This window comes from Globicephala melas, chromosome 20, assembly GCF_963455315.2.
Source record: "Globicephala melas chromosome 20, mGloMel1.2, whole genome shotgun sequence".
Classification (NCBI taxonomy): domain Eukaryota; kingdom Metazoa; phylum Chordata; class Mammalia; order Artiodactyla; family Delphinidae; genus Globicephala; species Globicephala melas.
The window spans coordinates 26189820-26214487 of NC_083333.1; the positions used below are offsets into that span (position 1 = coordinate 26189820).

Genomic DNA, 24668 nt, shown 5'->3' on the forward strand with positions numbered 1-24668 from the left:
CTCCGCAACAAGAGAAACCACCGCAGTGAGAAGCCCGCGCACCACAATGAAGAGTAGCCCCCACTCAGCAACAAAGACCCAACGCAGCCCAAAAAAGAAAAAAAAAATGAAGTCAAGCAGAAAGGGTATCTCTCATCCACTCGCCCATCCAAAAAATGACATCTTTTAAAAATAAACAGCGGGGGTGGGCGGGGGGGGTGGCGGGGTGGGGGACAGACTGTTTCTTCCAAGGTTCTTGTCCTGGACCCTAGAGGAGCAAAGCCTAGTTTACATTACATTTGAGCCACAGCATGGATGGTTTTTAAAGTGTCCATAAACCAGAAAAGAGATACACATAAAAGATGGTAACTGGTTTCTATTTTTTTTCTTTGTTTGTTAGCTGAGTAGATCTAAAACAAACGAAAAAATTCCCAGGCTTGCGTTTTAAATAGCCAAGTGTTCCTTTTGCAAGTATAGCTATCTTTCATTTTATGAAATCAAAAGTTTTGTTTTTTAAAGTTAACTATAAATAGTTGATTTCTTTTAGGAGGAAGGTTCTATTTTACCACTGTTTACCACTTTTTAAAGCAGAGGTGCCGAGCTTTTGCACAGCAAAGGAAACCATCTACAAAACAAAAAGACAACCTACTGAAAATATTTACAAATGGTATGACTGATAAGGGATTAACAGCCAACATATAAACAGCTCATACAACTCAACATCAAAAACAAACAAACAAACAACCCTATTTTAAAAATGGGCAGAAGAACTGAATAGACATTTTTCCAAAGAGGAAATGCAGATGGGCAACAGGCACATGAAAAGATGCTCAACATCGTTAATTATCAGGGAAATACAAATCAAAACCACAACGAGATATCACCTCACACCTGTAAGAATGGTTTGTCAGACAGAACACAAACAGAAATGTTGGTGAGAATGCGGAGAAAAGGGAGCCCTCGTGCACTGCTGGTGGGAATGTAAGTTGCTGCAGCCGCTACGGAGAACAGTGTGGAGGTTTCTCAGAAAAACTAAAAATAGAACTACCATATGACGCAGCAATTCCACTCCTGGGTATATATCTAACACTAACCTGAAAAGAGGCATGCCCCCCAATGTTCACAGCAGCATTATTTACAATTGTGAAGATATGGAAGCAACCTAAGTGTCCATCAACAGATGAAAGGATAAAGATGTGGCATATATAAATATATATACAATGGCATACTACTCAGCCATAATAGAAGAATGAAATTTTGCCATGTGCAGCAGCATGGACGGGCCTGAAGGGCATTATGCTAAGTGAAGTAAGTCAGAGAAAGACAAATACTGTATGATATCACTTATATGTGGAATCTAAAAAATACAACAAACTAGTGAATATAACAAAAGAGAAACAGATTCACAGATATAGAGAACAAGCTAGTGGTTACCAGTCGGGAGAGGGAAGAGGGGAGGGGCAGTATAGGGGTAGGGGATCAACAGGTACAAGCTATTATGTATAAAAGAAGCTACAAGGATATATTGTACAACACGGGGAATACAGCCAATATTTTATAAGTGGAATATAACCTTTAAATACTGTGAATCACTACATTGTACATCTGTATTTTATATAATATTGTACAGTAACTATACTTCAATTAAAAAAACAGAGGTGCCAAATATGAAAAGAAATTTCTCCCCCAGTAAATTAAATTGAAAAGCCTGGATAGGAAAAGAGTCAACAAGAAAGTCAAATAACCCTATTAAAATACGGGCAAAGGACTTGAATAGACATTTCTCCAAAGATGCTACACAAATGGCCAACTTACAAAAAGATGCTCAACATCACTAATCATAAGAGAAATTAAAAACCACAATGATATATCATCTCACGCCAATGAGGATGGCTACTATCAAAGAAGGAAGGAAGGAAGGAGGGAGGGAGGGAGGGAGGGAGGAGGGAGGGAGGGAACATCACGAAAGAAAAGGAGAGAAGGGAAGGGAAGGGAAGAGAAAACAACAGAAGAGAACAAGTTTTGTTGAGAATGTGGAGAATTCGGAACGCTTGTGCCCTGTTGGTGAGATTGTAAAACGGTGCAGCTGCTATGGTAAACAATATGGGGTTTCCTCAAAAAATTAAAAACAGAAACTACCGTACGATCCAGCAAGCCCACTCTTGGGTTTCCAAAGAATTGAAAGCAGAATCTCGGTGAGACGTTTACAAACTCATGTTCATAGCAGCACTACTCACAATAGCCAAGAGGTGGAAGCAATCCACTCATCAACAGATGGATGGGTAACTAAACGTGCCACACACACACAGACACACGCACACACACACACACACAGACACACACACATACACACACACGCACACACACGCACACACAGTGGGATATTATTCAGCCTTAAAAAGGAAGGAAATTCGGACACATGCTACAACATGGATGAACCTTGAGGACATACTAGGTGAAATGAGCCTCTCATAGGGACTTCCCTGGTGGCGCAGTGCTTAAGAATCTGCCTGCCAGGGCTTCCCTGGTGGTACAGTGGTTGAGAGTCCGCCTGCCGATGCAGGGGACACAGGTTCGTGCCCCGGTCCAGGAAGATCCCACATGCCGCGGAGCGGCTGGGCCCGTGAGCCATGGCAGCTGAGCCTGCGTGTCCGGAGCCTGTGCTCCGCAATGGGAGAGGCCACAACAGTGAGAGGCCCGCGTACCGCAAAAAAAAAAAAATATATATATATATATATAATCCGCCTGCCAATGCAGGGGACATGGGTTCGAGCCCTGGTCCAGGAAGATCCCACATGCTGCGGAGCAACTAAGCCCGTGCACCACAACTACTGAGCCGGTACTCTGGAGCCTGCGAGCCACAACTACTGAGCCCACGCACCTAGATCCCGTGTTCTGCAACGTGAGAAGCCAACACAATGAGAAGCCAGTGCACCGCAGTGAAGAGTAGCCCCCTCTCAGCACAACTAGAGAAAGCCCGCACACAGCAACGAAGACCCAACGCAGACAAAAATAAATAAATAAACGAGTTTATTGAAAAAAAAAAAAAAAGCCTGTCATAAGAGGACAAATACTATATGATTCCACTGATATGAGGTATCTACAGTAGTCAAGTTCATAGAAACAGAAAGTAGGATGATGGTTACCAGGGAACCAGTACGGGGGTGGGAGGAAACGGGCGACTGGTGCTCGATGGGTATAGAGCTTCCGATCTGCAAGATGAGCAGGTTCTGGAGGTCTGTTTCACAACAACGTGCACATACCTGAGGCTACTGGATTGTACACTAGAAACAGTTAAGTGGTAAATTTTATGTTGTGTGTTGTTTACCACAACACACAAAAAGAAAAACGAAACAATACTCGTCAGCAGTATGTGCTGCGTGTTCCCCCGACCTTCTTTCTTCGTGGTCATAGGTGTGTAGTGGTATTTCCCTGTTGTCCTAATTTGAAATTCCCTAATGACAGTAGATATTGAGCACTGTTCCACACACTTATTTGCCATCTGTTCACCATCTTGGCCAACTTGTCTGTTCACATCTTTTACCTATTCGTAAATTGGATTTGTTTATTTCTTTATGGTTTGGTTTTAAGGTTTATTTGTATATTTTAGATATAAGTCCAATATCAAACATTTGTTTTACCAGTATTTCCTTCCAGTCTCTTGGCGTATCTTTTCATTCTCTTAACAATGTCTTTCACAGAGCAGAAGATTTAAGTTTAATGAAGTCCAACATCAATTGGAAAAAAAAAAGAAAAAACACCAACAACAAAAGGAAACAGTCAGCCATCCTCCTTAAATGCTAGAGGCTGGAGTTCCACAGCACAGCCAGATCCTGGTTGCATCTTAAACTGTTTTCTTTACTCTGGTATCTCCTTTCCTCTAATGGCTTATTACTTTTATTTGCAATGAAATGATTTTCCCATGATAACAATGAATAATGAGCAGTGGTCCAAGTGTCTCTTAAATTGCTTGGAGCAACTATCATGCCTTAAAACATGATTAACAGCAAGGTTATAAATATTCCATTCATGTCATTCTGTTTACACCACCCCAAGATAGGTCTTAAGGATAGAGATTACCTTTAAACAATGCAGTCTGGTGTCTTTGTTTTTATCTTTTAATAGAATTTTAATAGAATTCTAAAAGAGCATCTTCCGTTCTAAGAAATTAGCATTGTGGTTGGGAAGTATGTTAACTTATACTGACAATCTGTCATGCACCCTCATCTCCTATAGTTTACCAAGCCAGGCTCTGAGTGAAGACAGCTTTTCTTATTCTACTGTTTCAAGATGTAGACTTTTGCATTGATGAAGAGAAAAATAAGTTCCCGCCTTGAAAATTAAACACAGTCCACTGCAGCAGAGTATCCATCAGTATTTGAGTCCTGGGCTATTGTTCTTCCAAAGATGGTCTTCGCGTATGGATATCACAAAACTCAGTTATTTGGGGTCATTACTGTCACCTAGGATAAAATGAATGTTCTTGTAAGAGGCTCTCCAGTCATCAATTTTCTCTTCTGGCGAGAAGGCATCCTAAATTCCAGAGCATAAAAATGGATAACGCTGCACATACTATCGGACTATTTGCGGATGATGCTGTAAATGGCTTATCTACCTCATTATATGAAAGGCATAACATCACAAACATTCCATGTCAGGAGCAAGCATTAGGCTGAGAACTTAATTAACAAAATAAGAATTGGTGATGTGGACTGCCCTTGTGTCCTGCCTGGTTTTCAAGTTAGAACGTTGGAATTCAAACCAGTGCAGTACCTCGATGACCACGAAGAATCAATTCTTACCTCCAGTTACAGACCCAAAGACTGTCACATTTTGACAACTTGATTCTCAGTAGTTATCAAAATTAGCAATGTAACAACAGTCGCTACGAAATGACCAGGAAGAAAAAAAAAACAGGTGCGGTTCAAGTATAATGGTGTAAATACGTTCAAGGTAGGCATTTCCTTTTAATTTTAGGATTTTATAATAATTATCTCCCTTCCCCAACATACAGACACACACACACACACACCAAAATCTTACAGATTTTTTAATAGCCTATATACAAAAATTTAAGAGTACTTTAATTCTATGACTGTCCAAGGCTAGGGACCATTACTAAAAAATGTGGAAGATGTTTTGGTAACCATCACATGAAAACACAAACTCTACTGATCCACTGTCAAACACAATTTTCTTCCTTCATTTTGATGTCATTTATTTTTATTATTTACAATTTTATCTATAGTTTTTAAGACTCCTCCTTAAGGAACTATTTCAGAGATGAACAGACAATAACAAGATCAAAATCCATGCACCTCCCACCTACAGTTAATAAAGCTTAGCCTTTTACGATCGTTGATTCAGATTTTTTTAAATAAAATGTTGCAGAAAGAATTGAAGTTCCTCTCTCCTCCTACCACTTAGAGATACTAAATAACTGGAAAAGCTCATGGGTACCCTTCTTAGCCATGTTTTTACATTTTTCATAGACAAGCTTATATATATATTTTTTTTCGCGGTATGCGGGCCTCTCACTGCTGTGGCCTCTCCCGTTGCGGAGCACAGGCTCCGGACATGCAGGCTCAGCAGCCATGGCTCACGGGGCCAGCCGCTCCGCGGCACGTGGGATCTTCCCGGACCGGGGCACGAACCCGTGTCCCCTGCATCGGCAGGCGGACTCTCAACCACTGTGCCACCAGGGAAGCCCCCTATAATTTTATATATAAAATATTTGTATATAAAATAGGTAATTTACTTGACACAATTTCAAAATTTAAATCGTATTTTACTACGTGCAGCATTCTGCAACTTACGTCTGGTTTCTGCTAAACGTTGCACATTTATCCATGCTGATTTATAGATCTAGCTCACGTATTTTAACTGCTGTTTAGCACACCGTTTATGAATTTATCACAATTTAATTAGCCACTCATCTGATGACTGGTATTTTATTTCCAATTTTTCACCATTACAAGAAGTGCTGCAATGGAACATTCCTACACCTGGCTCCTTGCGTACATTTGCAAGAATGTTTAGAGAGCACATCCCTGAAATTGGAATTGCTTGGTCACAGGATACATGCATCTTCAGTTTTACTAGATATTTCCAAATTACTCACCCAGATGGCTGAATTAATTTGCACTCCCACCAACCGTGCACGCAGGTTCCCATTTGCCCAAATCTTGTTAAATAGTATTATCAGCTTTTTTTTCAGTTTTTGTCACATATAATGGGTGAGAATTTAAACTGTATCTCCCCAGTTACTAGTGATGTTGAACATCTTTTCACCTATCTGTTGGGCCTTTAGGGTTTCCTCCTCTGAAATTCCTAATCAAATAATTTGTTCATTTTTTATTGAGTATGGTTTGCCCTTTTCTCACTGATTTGTGGGAGCTCTTTATGTATTCTAGACACCAATACTTTGTGTCAGTTATATGCATTGCAAACATCTCACAGACTTTGGCGTGGCTTTAACTTTATGGTGTCTTGTGTCAGAGAGAAGCTTTTTGTTTGTTTGTTGATGTCAGCAAATTTTAAAATGCTTCTGCTCTATCGTTAGCTGGCTACTCATTAGAATCACCTGACGGGCTTTTGAAACTACTGAGGCCTGAAACTAAGCAGTAGTGACAGAAGCAGATCAGTGACGGCCTGGGATTAGATTGGGGGTGGGGGGCTAACTGCAAAGGGGTACAAGGGAATTTCGGGGTGCTGAAATCGGCAGTTTGGTTGTGGTGAAGACCACACGAGCGTATGCACGAGCAAACCACACAACATACGGAGCCAACAGCCATCCCTACCAATACCTACGTTCTCCTCTTCTTTCTGGACGCAGAGGTAGATTTTATGTGGTCCAGCCTGCCCACCTCTCTTGAATTCATCTCTCACCGCTGTCGCGCTCTCTGCCACAGGCTGAGTGATGCGTCCCAGTTTTTATCCCTCCCCGCGCCCTTGCCATGGCCTGACTGTGTGCATGGCGTGTTTCCCCACCCCTTGACTTTGGGCTTGGTCATGTGACTTGCCTTCCACGCAAGCAGACGGGCATGTGACTAAGAACTGACCAGGAGAAACGGAGCAGGTGAAGTGAGCACCACACCAGGCCTGACCCATAACCACTGAACTCCTCCGCTCCGTAAACAGCTCCTCTGCTTGCTGTGTTCACTTTTGGAGGAAAGGCACCCAATCCACTAGGTGTCCCCAGCCAAAAATAAGGATCAATCTAGATTCTTGCCTTCCTTTACTCCCACGTCCAGCTGATTACAAAATCCAACTATTTCCTCTAAACATTGTTTTTAGGTCTACCCATTTCTTTCTAAAGTGCTACCCTAATTCCTAACCTCTTCCTTTCTCACCTGGCTTACTGTCATAGCCTGAGTCTAGACCAACATCCTCCACTCTGCCCTCCATTACCCCAGAGCCCTCCTTCTAAAACCCACAGCTGAAGAAGTCATGCCCTTGCCCCCAAACCTTCATTCTCACCATTGCCTACAGAAGAAAAGCCAAACTTTTCGTAGACTACGATATGCCAACCCTGCCTACCTGTCCTGGCCCCGTCTCTCTCTACCACCAGGCTCTGTCTCTCTGTGGCAGGTGCACTCACGGGCACCAGTTCTTTACTTCTCTTTGCATCCATGCTCGTCTGGTCCTATCACGGGCATGGTTTATATATGGCTACTTTATTAGCTTCCTAGGGCTGCCATAACACATAACCACCAACTGGGGGGCTTAAAACAACAGGAATTTATTCTCTCACAGTTCTGGAGCCCAGAAGTCTGAAAGCAAGGTGTCAGCAGGGCTGTGCTCCTACTGACACCTGTAGAGGAAAGCAGCCTTCCTTACTTCTTCCAGTTTCTGGTGGTTCTGGCAATCCTTGGCATTCCTTGGCTTGTGGTGGCAGAACTCCAATCCCTGCCCCCTCTTCATGTGGCCTTCTTCTCTCTGTCTGTTTCCCCTACGTCTCTTCTCCCCCCTCCTATAAAGACACTAGTCATACGGGCTTTAGGGCCTACCTAGTCCCGTATGACCTCTTCTTAACTCATGACACCTGCAAAGACCCTCTTTCCAAGTAAAGTCACATTCTGAGGTTCCAGGAAACAAATGGATTTGGGGTGATCGCTATTCATCCCAGAACAACCACCCTCAACCTTGGATCCTGCCATGTGCCTTGCTTAGTCAATAATACATGGATGGAAGTATTCGGGTGTCAGTTCTGGGCCTCAGCCCGAACAGGCCTTGTTTGCTTCTGCTCTTCCTTTCATGGCTCTGCCCTCGCTAGAAGAAAAATGTGCCCTGGCCCGAGGCCGATGACAAGAAGACACTTGGAGCAGACTCACCACGCCCATCTGCAGTCCTGCAGCTTAGAGCAGTCAAGATTGGCTGACCTCCAGCTGAGCCACAGAGGCATGAGTGAGCCCAGCTGACCCACAGAGGCATGAGTGAGCCCAGCTGACATCGGCAGAGTTGTCCCAGCCAGTTGACAGGCAGCTGGGAAATCAATCCTTACTGACTGTGGTGTGTCACTGAGATCTTAGGGTTGTTTGTTAGGCAGCAATGGCTAACGAATACACATGCTTTGTACCACCACAACAATGAACTAGTCAACCTGCTGTAGTGCATCTTTGGATATATTGTTCCCTTTGTCTGAAATGTATACCCCACCACCTCCTGTCAAGGCCATCTACCTGACAAATTCCAACTTAACCTTTAAGTCTAAACTCAAGCACCAACTTCAGGAAGCCTTCCCCAGGTAGACTAAGTCACGATTTATCAGGGTTCTCATCTTATACTCTTCCACTATAGCAATTACTGCTCTGCCATTGCTTGTTTATCTAATTATAGGGCTTTTGATCCCTGGGACTAGCAAAATGACCGGTACCAAAGTTTGGCACTACATGAATCAAAGAAAAATAGACCTGGAGGGGACAGGGCAGTAGCGGGTAAGGAGGAAAAGGGAAGAAGAGTCTCAGCCTAGGACAGAAGACCGCAAAGGTCTACAAAAGTGTGCAGGTCCAGATGCCCATCGCAGTGTGATTCTGACACATGCAGCTGCTTCGGGGGTACTCCTCGTGGTAATAAAAACTCATCCAGTCACCAAGCCACAGAACAGAATGGGAAAGGGAAGCAAAAGTCTGGGGGTGGGGGGCGGTCCCTGCTGAAACATCTCAGTGAAGATGCAAGAAAAGCCAGACCACGTAGGATGCCAGAGAGATGGAATGGAGCTGATGCTATCTTCTGTGACGATAACCACAGAGAAGTGATTAAAAGAGAAAAGCAGCCAGCACACACACAGACACTTACAAATGTTTCATCATGCCTGAATCCACAACTTGTGCAAATAAGAAACATAACCAAAAAGTCATCCCCAGCTGTTTCCACATTTCTTGGTATAACTCATATTTATTAAAGGCCTACTGTAAGCTGCCCAGGCTATGTGTTAGGTACTCTATAGGCATTCATTTTATTTAATCCTCATGGCCACCCTCTCAGGTAGGACTATATCCATTTTACAGATAAGGATACCAGGGCTCAGAGAGGTTAAGTAACTGCCCCAAGACACACAGCCCTGTGAATCCAGGGCAACTTGATCCAATGTCCATGCGTGTTCCAGTACGACACGTTGCCTCTAAAGAAGCTTTAACGCAACCGAGAAATGTGGACTTGGGTGGGGAACATGGGGGTGTTAGAAAGAATGATGGTACACTCTAATGATACGTCGCTACATAATGCCATTATGGAATGCCGTTAAATAGTATATCGTCAGGTAACATATCATTACATTCTAGTGTATCATCATATAACATAAATCACCCAGCACTAGCCCCAAGTGTAATGCCAACCTCAAACTCCATCAGCACGTGAGCCCAGCACAAGCTCGCACTTCCCCGGGCTCGTTACCTGCCAGTCCTGCCCTAAATCGTTCCTGCCATTGAACCGGAGGAACCTTGGGCATCACCAAGGAGCCAGTCTGCTGGGACTCCTCCAACTGCCACCCACTGTACCATATGGAAACTCGATACGCAAGCCCTTCTAGCAAAACGGGGACGGGTGAGCAGAGTCGGGATCAGGGTGTCAGACAAAGCAGGCGGTTATTTTTACGACAGCTGTCAGGAGAATAAGAGGAGGAGAAAGGCAGGGATAACAGTGCAAATGCCCCCAAAGGAGGCTGCGGGGCCCCTGGGATTGAGGAAGCGAGGAACACAGCCTCACCCAGACTTCACACATCAGCATCCCAGGGAACAGGTATCCGAGGCTGCCCACACGCTTCCCTTCGTGATGGAATTTAGGGGAGAGCGGAAAGCAGTGGCAGGCATCCCTTTAATTCTGTCCTCTTCTGCTTCCCGAGAGAGAGAGTCCAGATGGGATAACTGATCGATAAGGAAACTGTGAAATCAAATTCATATTTTATGGCAAGGCAAGAAAAATTTAAACATAAAAAAATTTCCTCTGCCCTTTGGCCTTGTCTCTCCCCACCACTGTGCATCCACCAAACCACCCCCATCGCAGAAATACCTGCTCAACCATGAAGGGCAACATTCTCCTAGTGTTAACAAGACAGCTCCTTAAAAGATAACGTTCTTTCTTAATCTCGTAAGAGGTCACAGGACCCACCACAATGACACTCAGATCTGGATTGTGTAAACTGTCAATGATACGTCATTTAATGGTTTTGATGAACCTCGGGGCAGAACAGGAACAAAGATGCAGATGTAGAGAATGGACTTGAGGACATGGGGAGAGGGAAGGGTAAGCTGGGACGAAGTGAGAGAGTGGCACTGACATATACACACTACCAAATGTAAAACAGATAGTGGGAAGCAGCTGCATCGCACAGGGAGATCAGCTGGGTGCTTTGTGACCCCTAGAGGGGTGGGATAGGGAGGGTGGGAGGGAGACGCAAGAGGGAGGGGATATGGGGATATATGTATACATATAGCTGATTCACTTTGTTATACAGCAGAAACTAACACAACACTGTAGTAAAACAATTATACTCCAATAAAGATGTTAAAAATTTTTTTTAATAGTAATACGTCATTTAATGTACAGCCCTCTGTCTCAAAACACTTAATGTAACTGTGCCTTGACTTCTAAGGGGTGGAACAATTCTCGGAGCTTTGTGAGATGCCGTTCCCAGGTTATAATCCTCATTTAGGCTCAAATAACATTTCCCATTTCTATCTTAGATGGACTGATTAATTTCTCAACAACAAAACACATAAACAAACAGGAAGTATCCCACCAAAATGCCTCTGGCATCTAAAACAAGGGTACAGAGGCCCCCGGGATAGCATTCCACGACTAACACTGATGCTACCCAAATGTCTCAGTGGTTCGGGGTATCGGTCAGGATGGGCTGTGTTTTGCTGCAATAACAAACTACCCTACTCTTCTACACGCAGGGGCTCTGCTCATTCCAGCCACCCAGGGACCCAGGGACAGAGGCTCCTCCTCAACACACGCATCTGCCATCACCACCTGGGCACCCCTGGGCTTTGCTACTTAGTGAGACGGGTCCTTATGCATCTAGATCATTCGTATCACACAAGTGAGCCTCAGTTTCCTCATCTGTAAAATAAAATTAACAATAGCACTGACCCCACAGGACTATGCATGTAATGTGCCTGCCCACGGTGTATGCTCCACGACTGTGAGTTACCCTTATGACATTTCCCACACAGAGAAAAACAACAACAGGAAAAGATACAGAAAGCGAATGTTCCAAGACACGAATTATAGTTGCTCCCATGCAGTGGGATTAAAAGTAGATTTTTCTTATGTCTTCGAACTTTTCTATTCTCCAGGTTTTTTTTTTTTTTTACAATTAACACACATAATTTTAACCATCAAGAAAAAAGGGCCAGGTATAAATGCACGTAACATGACACCACTAAAGCCAAGTTTAAAAAGTAACTGGCCTTAAAGGACCTTGCGAATCAAGAGTCTACAAACTACAGCCCGTGGCCCAAATGCAGCCAGTGCCCTGCTTTTGTGCAGCCTATGAGCTACAGATGTTTTTCACATTTTTAAAGGGTTATAAGGAAGGAAAAGGAAACGAAACGAGAAAGGCAACAGAAACCATAAGAGGTCTGCAAAGCCCAGAATACATACTTTGTGGTCCTTTTCCGAAAAAGTTTTTTGACCCTGTTTTAGCTCATCTGACCACCTGATTCGTCACAAAGCCAACCTTCTCCCCTCTACTTTACTTAGAATTGTTTGTTTTTAAAAAATGCCATATGCACATACACACATACGTAAATACACGCAATACATACAATTCTCCTTTTCATTCAACGATCCCACACTTAGGAAGTGTTTATTGTGTTGGGAGGTGTTAGAGGGGCCACAGCATCTAGCCTGGTGCAGGCACTGATGTAGGTTGGAGGATGCAGTGAGGAATGAAGTCCCAGGATCGAACACACACTCACTCCTTCCTCACGTCAGAACAAATCACGTTCTGAGCCCCCTTCTCCATGCCAGGCTCCGCGGCAGGTGCTGGGGATTCCGGGCAAACAAGACTGACCAAGCCACTGCCCCCAAGGAGCTGCCGGCCCACCAGGGAAGCAGCTGCCAGGCAGGGGCTCGGCGGGGAGAGCTACAGAGATGCAGGGGCACCTCGCCCAGATCGGAGCTCCGGGAAAGCTTCTGGAGGAAGGGATGCCTTTGTCCTAACCTGAAGGGGAACCAGGAGGAGTTGGCCAGGTGACGGCTGAAGGAGGAAAGTGGTTCCCGGCAGAGGGAGACCGCGAGGAAAGGCTCAGGATGACGAAGGGCACGTGTGTCCTGAGAGCCCGTTGCAGCAGCTGGTGGCTGGTTCAAGTGGCGGAGAACCGGCCTGAGCTGAAGCTAAGGAGGTAAGGAGGCGCCTGGAGGAGAGCCCAGAAGAAAGTCCGTGTTAAATAAAAAAGAAAAAAGACAAAAAGGCTTGGACCCACTGGGGAGATCGCAAAGGATTTGGGATGGCGAGTGAATGGTCAGAAATGTTTTTTTTTTTTAATTTATTTTGGTTGCACCAGGCAGGCTCCTTAGTTGTGGCATGTGAACTCTTAGTTGTGGCACGCATGTGGGATCTAGTTCCCTGACCAGGGACTGAACCCGCGTCCCCTGCATTGGAAGGTGAATTCTTAACCATGCACCACCAGGGAAGTCCCAGAAATGTATTTCTAATAAGGTTACTCTGGCTGTTTCCATTGTAACCTTGCTGAGAAAAGGCACTTAAAACGGAAGCTAGCCTGAAGCTACAGCCAAACAGAACTGCCCTGCCCCCGACCAGCTCCCTCCAGACCTCCCCTCCCTCTGGCCCTGTTAACTGCCCAACTGTCCTCCTGGCCACTCTTTATTCAGAGCTGAGCTTCAGAGAGCTTTGCATCTGTTACTCCAGCAAACTGTGGGTCATCTGAGCTGCCAGCCAGGCTGCCCACCTGGACTGACCTGATCTAACCACTGGTGAAGTGGAGCTCGTGATACATACCCCCAAAGGATGGAGAATTACGGCGTTCAAACAAGTCCTGTACCCCACATTCACAGCGGCACTGTTCACAATAGCCAAAAGGTGGAAACAACACAAATGCCCATGAACGGAGGAATGGAAAAGCAGACGACCGCACATCCATACAATGGGACAGTGTTCGGACGTAAAAAGGAATGAAGTTCTGACCCAGGTTACAACGTGGATGAACCTTGAAAACATTACGCTGAGTCAGAGAAACCAGACACAAAAGGTCACACGCTGTATGACCGCATTTATATGAAATAGCCAAAGTGGGTAAATCCATGGAAACAGAAAGCAGGTTAGTGGTTGCCAGGGGTTGGGGACGAGGGAGGGAGCGGGGGGAGCGGCTGCCTAATGGGGTGGGGGCTTCCTTTTGGGGGAATGGAAATGCTTTGGAACTAGACAGCAATGCTGGTTACACAAAACTGTAAGGTGCCACATGGCACTGAATTGTTCACCTAAAAATTGTTAATTTTAGGAGTTCCCTGGTGGCCTAGTGGTTAGGATTCCGGGCTTTCCCTGCCGTGGCCCAGGGTTCAATCCCTGGTCAGGGAACATCCCACAAGTCGTGAGGTGCAACCAAAAATAAATAAATAAAAATAAAAAATAAAATGGTTAATTTTATGTTATGTGAATTTCACGTCAATTAAAAAACTAATTCTTTGTATAGTTGGTTTACACGATTGTGTTAGTTTCGGGTACACAGCAAAGTCATTCAGTTATACATACACATACATATGTTTTTTCACATTCTTTTCCATTATGGTTTATTACCAGATACTGAATATAGTTAGTTCCCTGTGCTATACAGGAGGTCCTTGTTTACCTAATTGAAATAGAGTAGTTTGTATCTGCTAATCCCAAACTCCTAATTTATCCCTCCCCCACCCGCTTTCCCCTTTGGTAACAAGTTCATTTTCTATGTCTGTGAGTCTGTCTTTGTTTCATAAATAAGTTCATTTGTGTCATAAAAAGATACATTTTTAAGGAGACCATGAGACACAGAGGACTGTGGGTCCCCCACACCCCAAGGTCTCCGTCTGCGCCCCTCACACAATACAGCTTTCCAGACTCCCCCAGCACACCTTCCTGGACTGTTCTGTGATTCCCTCACTTTGGTGAGCGCCAAAAGTCCCCTAGGGACCTACTTTAAAATGCAGATGCCTCGGCTGCCTCCCAAGAGCGTAGAAGTCTGAGTCTGGGGTGGGCCCAGGCACCTGCATTTTTGAAGCCCCACCCCCACCCCCGCAGGGGATTCTGGTGCACTCTGAAGTTTGCAACCCATAGAACCAGGTCAGTTCCCCCCTTTCGTCTTGAGACTGTACCTTCGTCACCTGCAGGAAGCCCTTCTCTCCCTCTTTACTGAGTCCTTTGCAATAAATCGTGAGACTGGCTGCCAAGGGAAAGAGAAAGGTACTTGAATTGCAGTAAACCATCCAAAAACCATCACTTGAATCAAAGCAAGTTGTAAGTGGCCTTCAGTTCCTGGTCACCAACCTCGGCTGAACATCAGAGCCTCTGGGGGGATGTTTTCATGTCGATACCTAGGGTCCACCTGGGACACAATGACTCAGAGCCTCCAGAGGGAGGCCCAGGCATCAGTATTTTTCTAAAGCACCAAAGGCAACTTCCCAGCTCCTTCCCACCCCATCCCCACCCTCATTCCTTCTAACACACTTCCTGGTCAAATTGCTAGGAAAATGTTGACTCTAAACAGCAGTGTAAGTCTTCAGAGTCTTAGGCAAACGTAATTAGCAAAGCAAATAAAGCGTGAACAAGAATATAACAGATTCAAATCAGATTAAGTTTTTCTATTCAACTCTCTGTGCCTCCTGTCTATAGAGCCTCAAAGGTGGCCACTTGCCAAGGAGCGTGGATCTGCCTCCAGAAAATAACTCATGGCTGTAAAGCGCTTTCAACTTTGAGGCTCTAAGGAGTTTTCATAACAACGATCTCACCTGATCTTCCCAACATCTCCATTCACTCATTCATCAGATACCTCCTGGAGACCTACGATGCCCAGGTATTGTCGGGGTCACAGGGGAGACCAGAGCAGACCTGTCCCTGCCTTCAGGACACAAGTGACCAGGTCCACCGGTGATGACGGCACAGGGAAGAGACAGGGCAAGATGGGGGAGGTGCCAAGTGGAACCAAGACCTGGGGTTGCCAGGGAAGATTTCTGCTGAAGGAACACACAAAGTGCGCCCTGCAGGGTAACTAGGAGAGAGTGTGCGAACGCTGGAGGGACAGTGTTCTGAGCTGGGCACCGTGCCAGCGTGTTGGTAATGGCCTACTGGCTTTTGCATTACGTTCAGAACTCCCCCGTCTCGCTCAGGTCGAGGCAAGGTGAGTCCTCCTATTGCTAACCCAGGCATCTGCAAAAGGGAGGCTCTGAAGGGGATTGGCTGGGATTCTGGAGACACGTGTGCTTCTGAGGCACAGGGCTGAAGACCCCTTGCCCTCCTCCCAGTCCTAGGGCAAAAGGAACCGCAGGCGTGGAGCTCACAGACCATCTTCAGAGGGCGTTTCCGTTTCCTACCGTCCTTGACATGCCTTCTGTCATTTATCCCTGGGGCTCGTTATGGGGACATCGAGCTAAAGCTAAACAACGTTTTAGCTTTTCCAGGGGCTTTAATCCAACTCCTTCCTCTCAAAGAACTGGCCAATCCGACATCTACATCCCCAAACTTCACCCCTTCTTTTCTTCTTTGATACCAGAACTCTAACTCCTCTGGGGTTATGATTCCCCAGCCTTGAGGTGAGCCGTCTACACTGTCACCAGCACCACCACAATCTGAGAGAAGACGGACAGGACAGGCGCGGCCAGGACCTGCTCTATCGGGCACTGATGCGCTAGCCACCTAGAGAGGGGGGTACACCTGTGAGCCGACAGCCGCGCCCCACCCCCCCTCGGGAGGAAGGAATTATGATGAAACGCACACCCAATTCCTTTAGCCAGCCAGCCTCATCAATCATCTTTGCCTCCGTCATCTTTGCCAACCAGCCACTGGTTCAATAAATTTCCATGGTGGCCTCTAGATATTTCTTATAATCTTGCCGCCTGGCTCAACACAGGGCAAGAGAATACAAGTATTCAGTCAGCACTTTACAGCCTAAACTATGAAAAGGTGCTCTAAGCATGGAGAAGGAAGTCCAAGTCTTAGAAGGTCCCAACCATGCCTATCTGCGTTCCAGAATCCCCACCACTCTATTAAAATAACAAGGGTCATTCAGTGCTTGGGGAGGTCCCTTCAGCAAGCCAGCCTGTGCTGAAATGGCCGCTTCGTGTGCACTGTGTGTGCATGTGCGTGCACACGTGCATGTCTTCATGCCAGACCCAGTGAAGGTACCTGGGGAATACACAGCACCCACAGAGGTCGGTTTCCAAGCTCTGACTGGGCCCTCTCAGATGCTCTGTGCCATCCGTTGCAAAGCCACAGATATTTTTCCTGTAGCCTCAACTAGCCAGGACTGGGTACGCAGCTAACACACCCAGGCATACACAAGGGTAGAACAGCAGCCCCCCACCCCCGCCCGCCTTAGAAATCAAAGGGAGCAAGTGGAGAGGAAGGGAGTTTGTGACACGCGTTCCCAGCAGGTACATGCGCAGAGCAAGGCGTCCACAGGACGGTTAACCCACGGCTTTCTCTGAGAATCAGCAAGCACGCCACACTGGGAGCCTGCCTCAACCCCCTTCTGAGCCCCTCTGCATGCCAACGGGACCAAAACCGACACCCGAGCACCTTCCTAAAAGCCACAGGAGGCAGCAGGATGCATAGAAAGGCAAAAGAAGCAACCTCGGCCACGGCTTCCACGTGCACCTTGGAAATGGGTGCCTGGGGTCCAGGGGGACCTGAACGCCAGCTCTCTACAAACACCTCATTGTGAAGGGCCTGCGGCATCAGTGGGCCAAGAGCCCCCCAGTACGATAAAATAAACTGGCTTTCACAAAAGATTCAAAACGCTCCTTTGTTGGCGACTCATCTGAACGACAAGGTTTTGGCAACGCTCCCCAGCCCAGGACTCACCAGCCACGGCTTCCAATGCCAGCAAGCTCGCGGCTTTGCTCCATTAGAAACTGAAGTATTCATTAGCGTCGTGTTTTCATTAGCGAGCTCTGCCCACTCAGCGTGCCCGTTCAAGTCCCAGCCTGCTCTTGGTCAGAACACCCGGTGCCCGAACTGAGGGCCTCCATACATCCACAGGGTGAGCTATCTCTCAATCTTAGTACCATAAATATCAAAAGAAACGGAGAGGATGCTGTTATGTGCTGAATTGCTCCCCGCAACCCCGCAAACTCAAATGCTGAAGCCCTAACCCCCAGGACCTCAGAATGTGGCTGGATTTGCAGGTGGGGTCTCCAAAGAGGTGATGAAGTTAAAAGGAGGCCCTTAGGCTGGGCCCTAATCCAATCTGACTGCTGCCCTTATCAGGAGTGGGAATCTGGACACACAGAGTGACACCAGGGATGCCCACAGAGAGGAAAGACCACGTGAGGACATGGTTAGAAGGAGGCACCTGACAACACCTTGACCTTGGACTTCTAGCTTCCAGAACTGTGAGGAAATACAGTTCTGTTGTTTCAGCCACCCAGTCTGTGGTGGTTTGTGATGGCAGACCTAGAAAATGAGGACAGATGGGTATACAGTTAAGCAAAAGGGCTGTCTGCAAAACCTCATCCCTCTACCACCTGGTTTCCCAGACGATGGGGCCGCCCAATCCACCCCCGCGCCCAGCCTCCTCTGATGACACGGTCACGTCCCCACGCTGGAGGAACCCGGTGATTCAGCTGGACGGAGACTCTCTCCAGGCCAGCTGAAATGTCAACCGTCCATCAACCCCATGATGCACCTTAGAGCATCAAATAGAAGTGCAGATCTCAAACCACAGCAAAGCAAAAGAAAGGAGATGTTAAAACGGAGGCAGGGAGCCGGTGTTCACTGTGAAGCTGGCTGGGCTTATCCGATAATATCAGAATTATGCTGTGGACTCGACAGGTGGGTGCCACCGCGATTTCTCCTTCTGTAAGCGATTCTTGCCACCCCCACCCCCAACCTCCTCTGCCAGGTGTTCGTTCGTAACGTAGCAGAATCAGAATCCCAGCGCTAAAGGCGGGAAGGATCTATGAGGAGGAGGAGGACATGCATCGCCCCTGAGGCGGAAAGTAACCACCTGGTACTTCCAAACAGTTGTCACACCTGGCCCCTCAGGGCGACTCCAGTGGCCAGAAATCGACACCAGCAACAGTTAGGCGCATATTAAAGGCATGCGCACATCCTTCTCGTCTAAGTTTTTAGCGGAGGCATCTTCTTTGCCATCACAGCGAAAACCAAGAGAAACTGAACAGGATTGGGACACAGATACAAGAAGGAGGGCACTGAGGAGAAGGTCGCACCCCTAGCGCCTGCTGCCCCTGAGCACGTTTGGGCGGGGCCGTCCGCTGCGATGCCCCGCCCGAGGGTCTCGGGCAGACTCAGACACCACTACCTTCCCTCCCCCTGCAGTCCTTGGGCAGTCTCTTTGGATGTCAAATCCCAAGAGAGGGAGGGGAGGGGGCGGGGAACACACATCTCCCAGAGAGAAGGTTGCCAAGATGCAAAGCAAAGCTGGAAAAGCAAGTGTCAACAACACAGCCAAGACGTTACCACTTGTTTTTCAGGAGACACACAACAAAATGACATTTTCCAGAGAGACATATATACATAAGCAAAAGCACAGAGCAATCTAACTGCTCAGTGACAGGGAAATGGTCCGGTGAACTACACTAAGATGGAAGGATGCGGTATATGTACTAAAATGACTGTAGATAAAAATCGTTTCGAATTTTAAAAATAACACATAAGGGAACGCACAGACGGTTCCAACTGTGTGAAATGTATGCATGCACGTACATAAGCAAAGAGAAGGGAAGTCTAAATAAATGAGTCAGGATTCATGTAGCTATAGAGTTGATTTAAAGCATACTTGAACAGCACAAGCATAGGGGACAGTGTTTATATTTCGATATTTATAGGACACAACATAATTCGTTTTCTTAAAGAAAAAAGAAAAGAAAGAGAAAAGAGAAAAATCTAGAAGGATACCCACTAAACTGATGACAACGGTTGACTGGTTTGGGAAGAGTACGGAAACAGGGGCGCCTCTTACCCCGGTCAGACTGCTTTAACAAATTACCATCGACTGGGTGGCTTATACACAGCAGAAATTTACTTCTGGCAATTCTGAAGGCTGAGAAGTCCAAGGTCAAAGTGCCAGCAGATTCAGTGTCTGGAGAGAGCCCACGTCCTGGTTCACAAACAGTGTGTACGTGTCCCGATGTGGCAGAATGGGAAGGGGGCTCTGAAGGCTCCTTTATCAGGGCACTAATCCCATTCGTGAGGGCTCCACCCTCATGACCTGGTCACCTTCAAAAGGCCCCACCTCCAAATACCACTGCATTGGAATTTTGAGAGGACACAGTCTACAGCAAGAAAGGAGTGTCACACGTTAAAGTTTGTTTAATTTTTATAATGAGATTTTTGTGCTGTGTTGATGTAATACTAATATGACTAAAAAGAAAGACACAGGGCCATGGCGACACACATCCACCCTCTTCCTCCTCTCCCCTCTACCCACCAGTAGAAAATCACAGCTTTAAACTAAAGGTGAAGTCTTCCCACCCACTGCCATCCTTAACTTTATATAGAAGCAAACTGCAAAGGTCATAAAAACGTCAGTATCTCCAAACAGCTGTTCAAGGTCCATTCCCCTTCTCCCTAGAACCGTCCAAGGGGAGTGCTGGGCTCAGGCTGGCCCAAGCCGCATTCGCCATCAGCGTCCTCCTGTCAGGCCTCTTCCCAGCCTTGGTGGACTGCACCTTCCTCGCCTACCCCGCCTCCCTCGCCCTCTCATTAAGATATCATTTGGCAAAGCCTCTGTAAAACCCTGTCAGCTCATTTCCCATTAACAGTTACCACGTGAGCCTTTTCTACTCCATCCCCAGATAAATACATGAAAATAAATACCCTTTCAGGGAGCGATTTGACGCATCCGAAGTTGACACAGCTACAGTGGGCTCAACCTGACAGGCTGTTATGAGTAAAACCCTTTTCATGAGCAATATGGCGCTCCGGCTCCAAAAGGGGCACAAATACATCGGAAAGGCTGAATGACGGAAATGGAGTTGGAGAACAGGGCCGGCTGTTAACCATTTCCTTCCCACCCACCCAGAGCCTTGCCACCCTGAACGTGTAAGTATAACCAGGGTGGACATCTCCGACGTGGGCAGGCGGTGGCACCTGTGCTTGGACGGTCACGAGTCAATGTCAGAATCGCTCAAACCACACGTCTGTGCTGAGTGGACTCCTGCACTGGCTCACTTCTGCAGGTAAAATAAGGCAGAGACTGACTCACTTCCTCTCACCCCGTCAAACTCCACGCACGGTCCTCCCAGAGGACAGGAAGGAGGCCACGGGGTTTTCTGCAGGCAGGTCCACCTTTCCCCTGGGGCCTGCTCTGCAGGACGAGCCCCTCCAGCACCGGTGCAGCCAAAGCCTTTTGCTCTCACCACTTCGTCCTCTCCCTGGGCCACGTGCTGAGCGGTGGGGCTCTGTCATAAGGTGGAGTGAACAGGAAACTGAAAAGATCTGTCTGAATTGACCCACAGAACTCCTGGTTCCTGAACTGCAGTCGTAGCAAGCATTCTGAAAGCAAATTCCAGCCCCCGCTTTCTCCCCGACAGAGGACTGCGTGCCCCTTGGCTGCTCAGCCAGCCACACGGACTCAAGATCAAAACCCATTGACTTCACCCACCGCTCCCCAGCCAGGCCTAATTCTCTGTGCATTCTACCCAAGACTTTCGCCTGGGATCTCCTCTATATTCAAAGCATATAGTAGAACAAACAGGAAGCAAAAGGTTAAAAAAAAAAAAAAGGACAGCTGCACAGAACAAACTGGCCGAATGACTATTTACACTGCCCAGAGAAAGCTGCTACCTTCGGGCAGCTGGTCAAATACACCTGGCCCCACTCCCTGGCCCCAGTATCAGGGAACGGTGACCCTTCACGATTGCAAAGAGCCCTCTGCAAGACACTGCCTTAGAAGCCCAGGTGGGCCCAGGTGGGAAGGGCAGAATGAGACCAGCAGGGGCTGTGCACAGCAGCTGAGCCAGCCCCCTGTCTGCTGTTCAGGAGTTAAGGCCCCTGGCTGCCAGATTTTCCTGCCAGGGCAAGCAGAATATACCCCAGCAGCAAGTTTACAGATAACCAGGGCGGACTTGAGGACAGAATGTGGCAATCCATACTGAGGACCTCTCAAAGCTATTAGCAAGCAGATGTTCCTTGACAACAAGGAAGCGAAGGGCCCAGGGGGCAGAAACTGACACGGTCGTTCATGCTCTCGATGAACAAGAATGACACACCTCTGAGACAACATCACAGCTGTCCAACGAACCATCACATCCAGCTGTTTGGGCCAGAGGCTGGCCATTCTGGAACATGAGTAATCAGTTTCTCACGAGTGTCTGGGCCACGTTCCAATGGAGAGGAAGGCAGGTGGGCCGGGGAAAGGATGTGAGCCTACCTCCTGGGGTACATGCCCAGACGACTCCAGTGAGCCCGACCTGACCCTGCCCACAGCGACCCAGCAGAGAAACTCAGCTCCTCGACACGGTCCCCCCCGTGCCTCCCCCCACCCTGGGTGAACAGAGGATTCAAGCACCAGCTCAGGTCTCTCAGGGGCCTTCTGCCCACCTCGGGGACTTGCTGGGACACTGCATCTGCTAAGGTGACTTGTGCCCGCACTGGGTCCTACTGACGTCCACCCTTCAGCCGACCCGGTTTTAGCCGATGGCGCTGGGTCATGATCTCATGGCCTGGCCTCAGCTCTCTCTGCTCAGTGACCACAGACAGACTTCAGGCTGTCGTTCATTTTGTGCTTCTCTGTAAGCAAGTACATGCTCATCCCCCAAACCCAACCCACCAGCACTATTTAGGGCAAAAAAAATAAAAAAGCTAAATCGCCGGCACACCCCAATTCTGGCGCCTTTTTCGATTTTTTCAGTTTTCACTCGGCAGCCCCTAAAGGGAGTTATTCTCAAGTCGTAAGAAGGAAAAGTGGGGAGAAGGGACACATAACCGGTTCATGGCAGAAGTGAGCGCAGCCCAAGGCCCTACTGCCTGGTCTCCCCACCTCGCCCTCCTATGAATAAGCCCTTGTGGATACGATGCTTTGTCGACTGTCTTATGTTGCAGATGGGTGTGCTGTCATCTCCCTGGTGACATCATAAGCTCTCTAAGCGTCAGGACCACCGTCACGGGCACTCCCTTCCCCCAGTGTCTAGGTCCACTCATATAGACAGTGCTGTACCACACGACGTCAGCTGTACTCTATATTTATAATGAGATCTGATATTTAAAATCTGAATGTATCAAAATGTAACTAAGGAGATGATGAGTCAGACTACCAAGAGCTTATTTTCTTTTAGGCATTAAGTCACAATTCCGTTCCTCCAGGTAGAAGACCTAAACGGTGTGAAATATCTATTTCGATATCGCTGGCTACTTCACACAGACACGAGCTGGCATGTCAGGTTTGAACAGGAGTGAGTCTATGGCACAGAGCTAGACACATCCTGACACAAGAGCCCAAAGCAGAGTGGTACTCACCCGGTGAGGCATGAGGAGGTCAGCCAGGCAGACAAACGCAGCTCCGAGGGTGAAGCCGACAGCCACAGGGAAAAAGGCCAAGGCACCAAAGCCACCAGAGGACGTAGCCATCTCCACCGCTGGGGCCAGGAGCGACCAATAGGAAGCGGCCAGCATGACCTGCAAAACCACGATAAGCAGCAAACCATTAAACCATCCCCTGAAGGCCTTCCAAGTGGGGACTTCTCTCGCTCTCTATGGCCCAAACTGAACCCCACAGTGTCACCTGGGTTAGGCCTTTAATCCTTGGTGGTAGGTACTATCGCAAAGCACAAAGCCACCATGAGAATTCTAATGTTGTTAAGAACTCAACTTGGGGTAGGATGGAGTTGACCTTGGGAAGAGGGAGTCTAGTTTGCTGTTATCTAGCCTCTAATTCACTGGTTCTCAACCATTGCCGGAGACATCTGGCAATGTCTGGAGACATTTTTGGTTGTCACAAGTAGGGCTGGAGGTGAGGGGGAGGTTACTAGCAGCATCTAATGAGCAGAGGCCAGAGAAGCTGGTAAATGTCTCACAACGCACATCACAGCCGCTGACAGCAAAGAATTATCTGGTCCCAAAGGTGAGCGGCACTGTTGAGAAATTCTGTGCTAACTGAATACTAACAGGACCAGACTGCTCACTACTTCGTGAGCTCCACTGCCTTGGACGTGAGACAGCTCTAATTACTACAAAGTTCTTCCTTAAGTAGAGCTGAAATCTGTCTCCCTTCGGTTTTTACCTCTTTGCACCACATCTGCTCTCCAGAGCACTAAAGGAAGGTGTCTGTCCCCTGTGATATGTGACAGCCCTTGAAATATCTGAAGACAACCAGTGAGACTACGTCAACTCTGTCTCATCAATTTTCTCATCTCTAAAAAGGAAAGGGAACTTATATTTACTGATCACCTGCTATTTCCAGGGACCAAACCTTCACATCTGATATTTTATCCATCCCAACAGCTTTGGGAGGAAGAAGTTGTTTTCTATTGCTATTTGTAGATAAAGAAATTGAATCTCAAAGTAATAAGATCATTTGCTCAAGGTCACAGAGCCAGGAAGTGGCAGATCCAGGGAACTGAGCAAAGTGGGACCATCATCACCTCAATGAGGGGGAAAAACAAAAGGGAAAAGGGAGAACTGAAGCTGGACTCAAATCTCGGGGAGGTCAATCTGATCAAAGGTTCTCCGACATTTAGTGAATTCAACACTCATCCACAGTTGTTTACTCTTACAGACACCATGACATCTTGGCTAGAGCACACCCACTACCCACTGTAACCGTATGACAGTCAGCACTAACGTATAAAATGCTGAATGGGTTTCTAAAATTAACTACGCCTTGCCTTTAAAATAAATCTGCATCATCCGTCTCCGAAATAACAGAGTGACGCAACCAGTTATTGTGAATGCAACGCTAAAAAACAAAGCTGTGCAAAAAGAAATGATTTCTCTTCTTTGACGCATCATCTACACACAGTCACCGGTTTGGCACTGGACTCTCCCAGCAAAAGTCCTAGCGCCACCTGTAGAA

General features: G+C 47.2%; 1 protein-coding gene across 16 annotated transcripts in view; it reads right to left on the bottom strand.

Moving 5' to 3' along the window:
- SLC39A11 (solute carrier family 39 member 11) overlaps window positions 1-24668 on the bottom strand; it is a 411490-nt gene that overhangs the window by 265177 nt on the left and 121645 nt on the right. For all 16 annotated transcript variants that reach the window (XM_060291082.2, XM_060291079.2, XM_060291072.2 and 13 more), the window contains one exon: window positions 23114-23272. In XM_060291082.2, the coding sequence (XP_060147065.1) occupies window positions 23114-23269 (156 nt within the window). In that variant the 5' untranslated portion in view covers window positions 23270-23272. The remainder of the gene's footprint in view (window positions 1-23113; window positions 23273-24668) is intronic.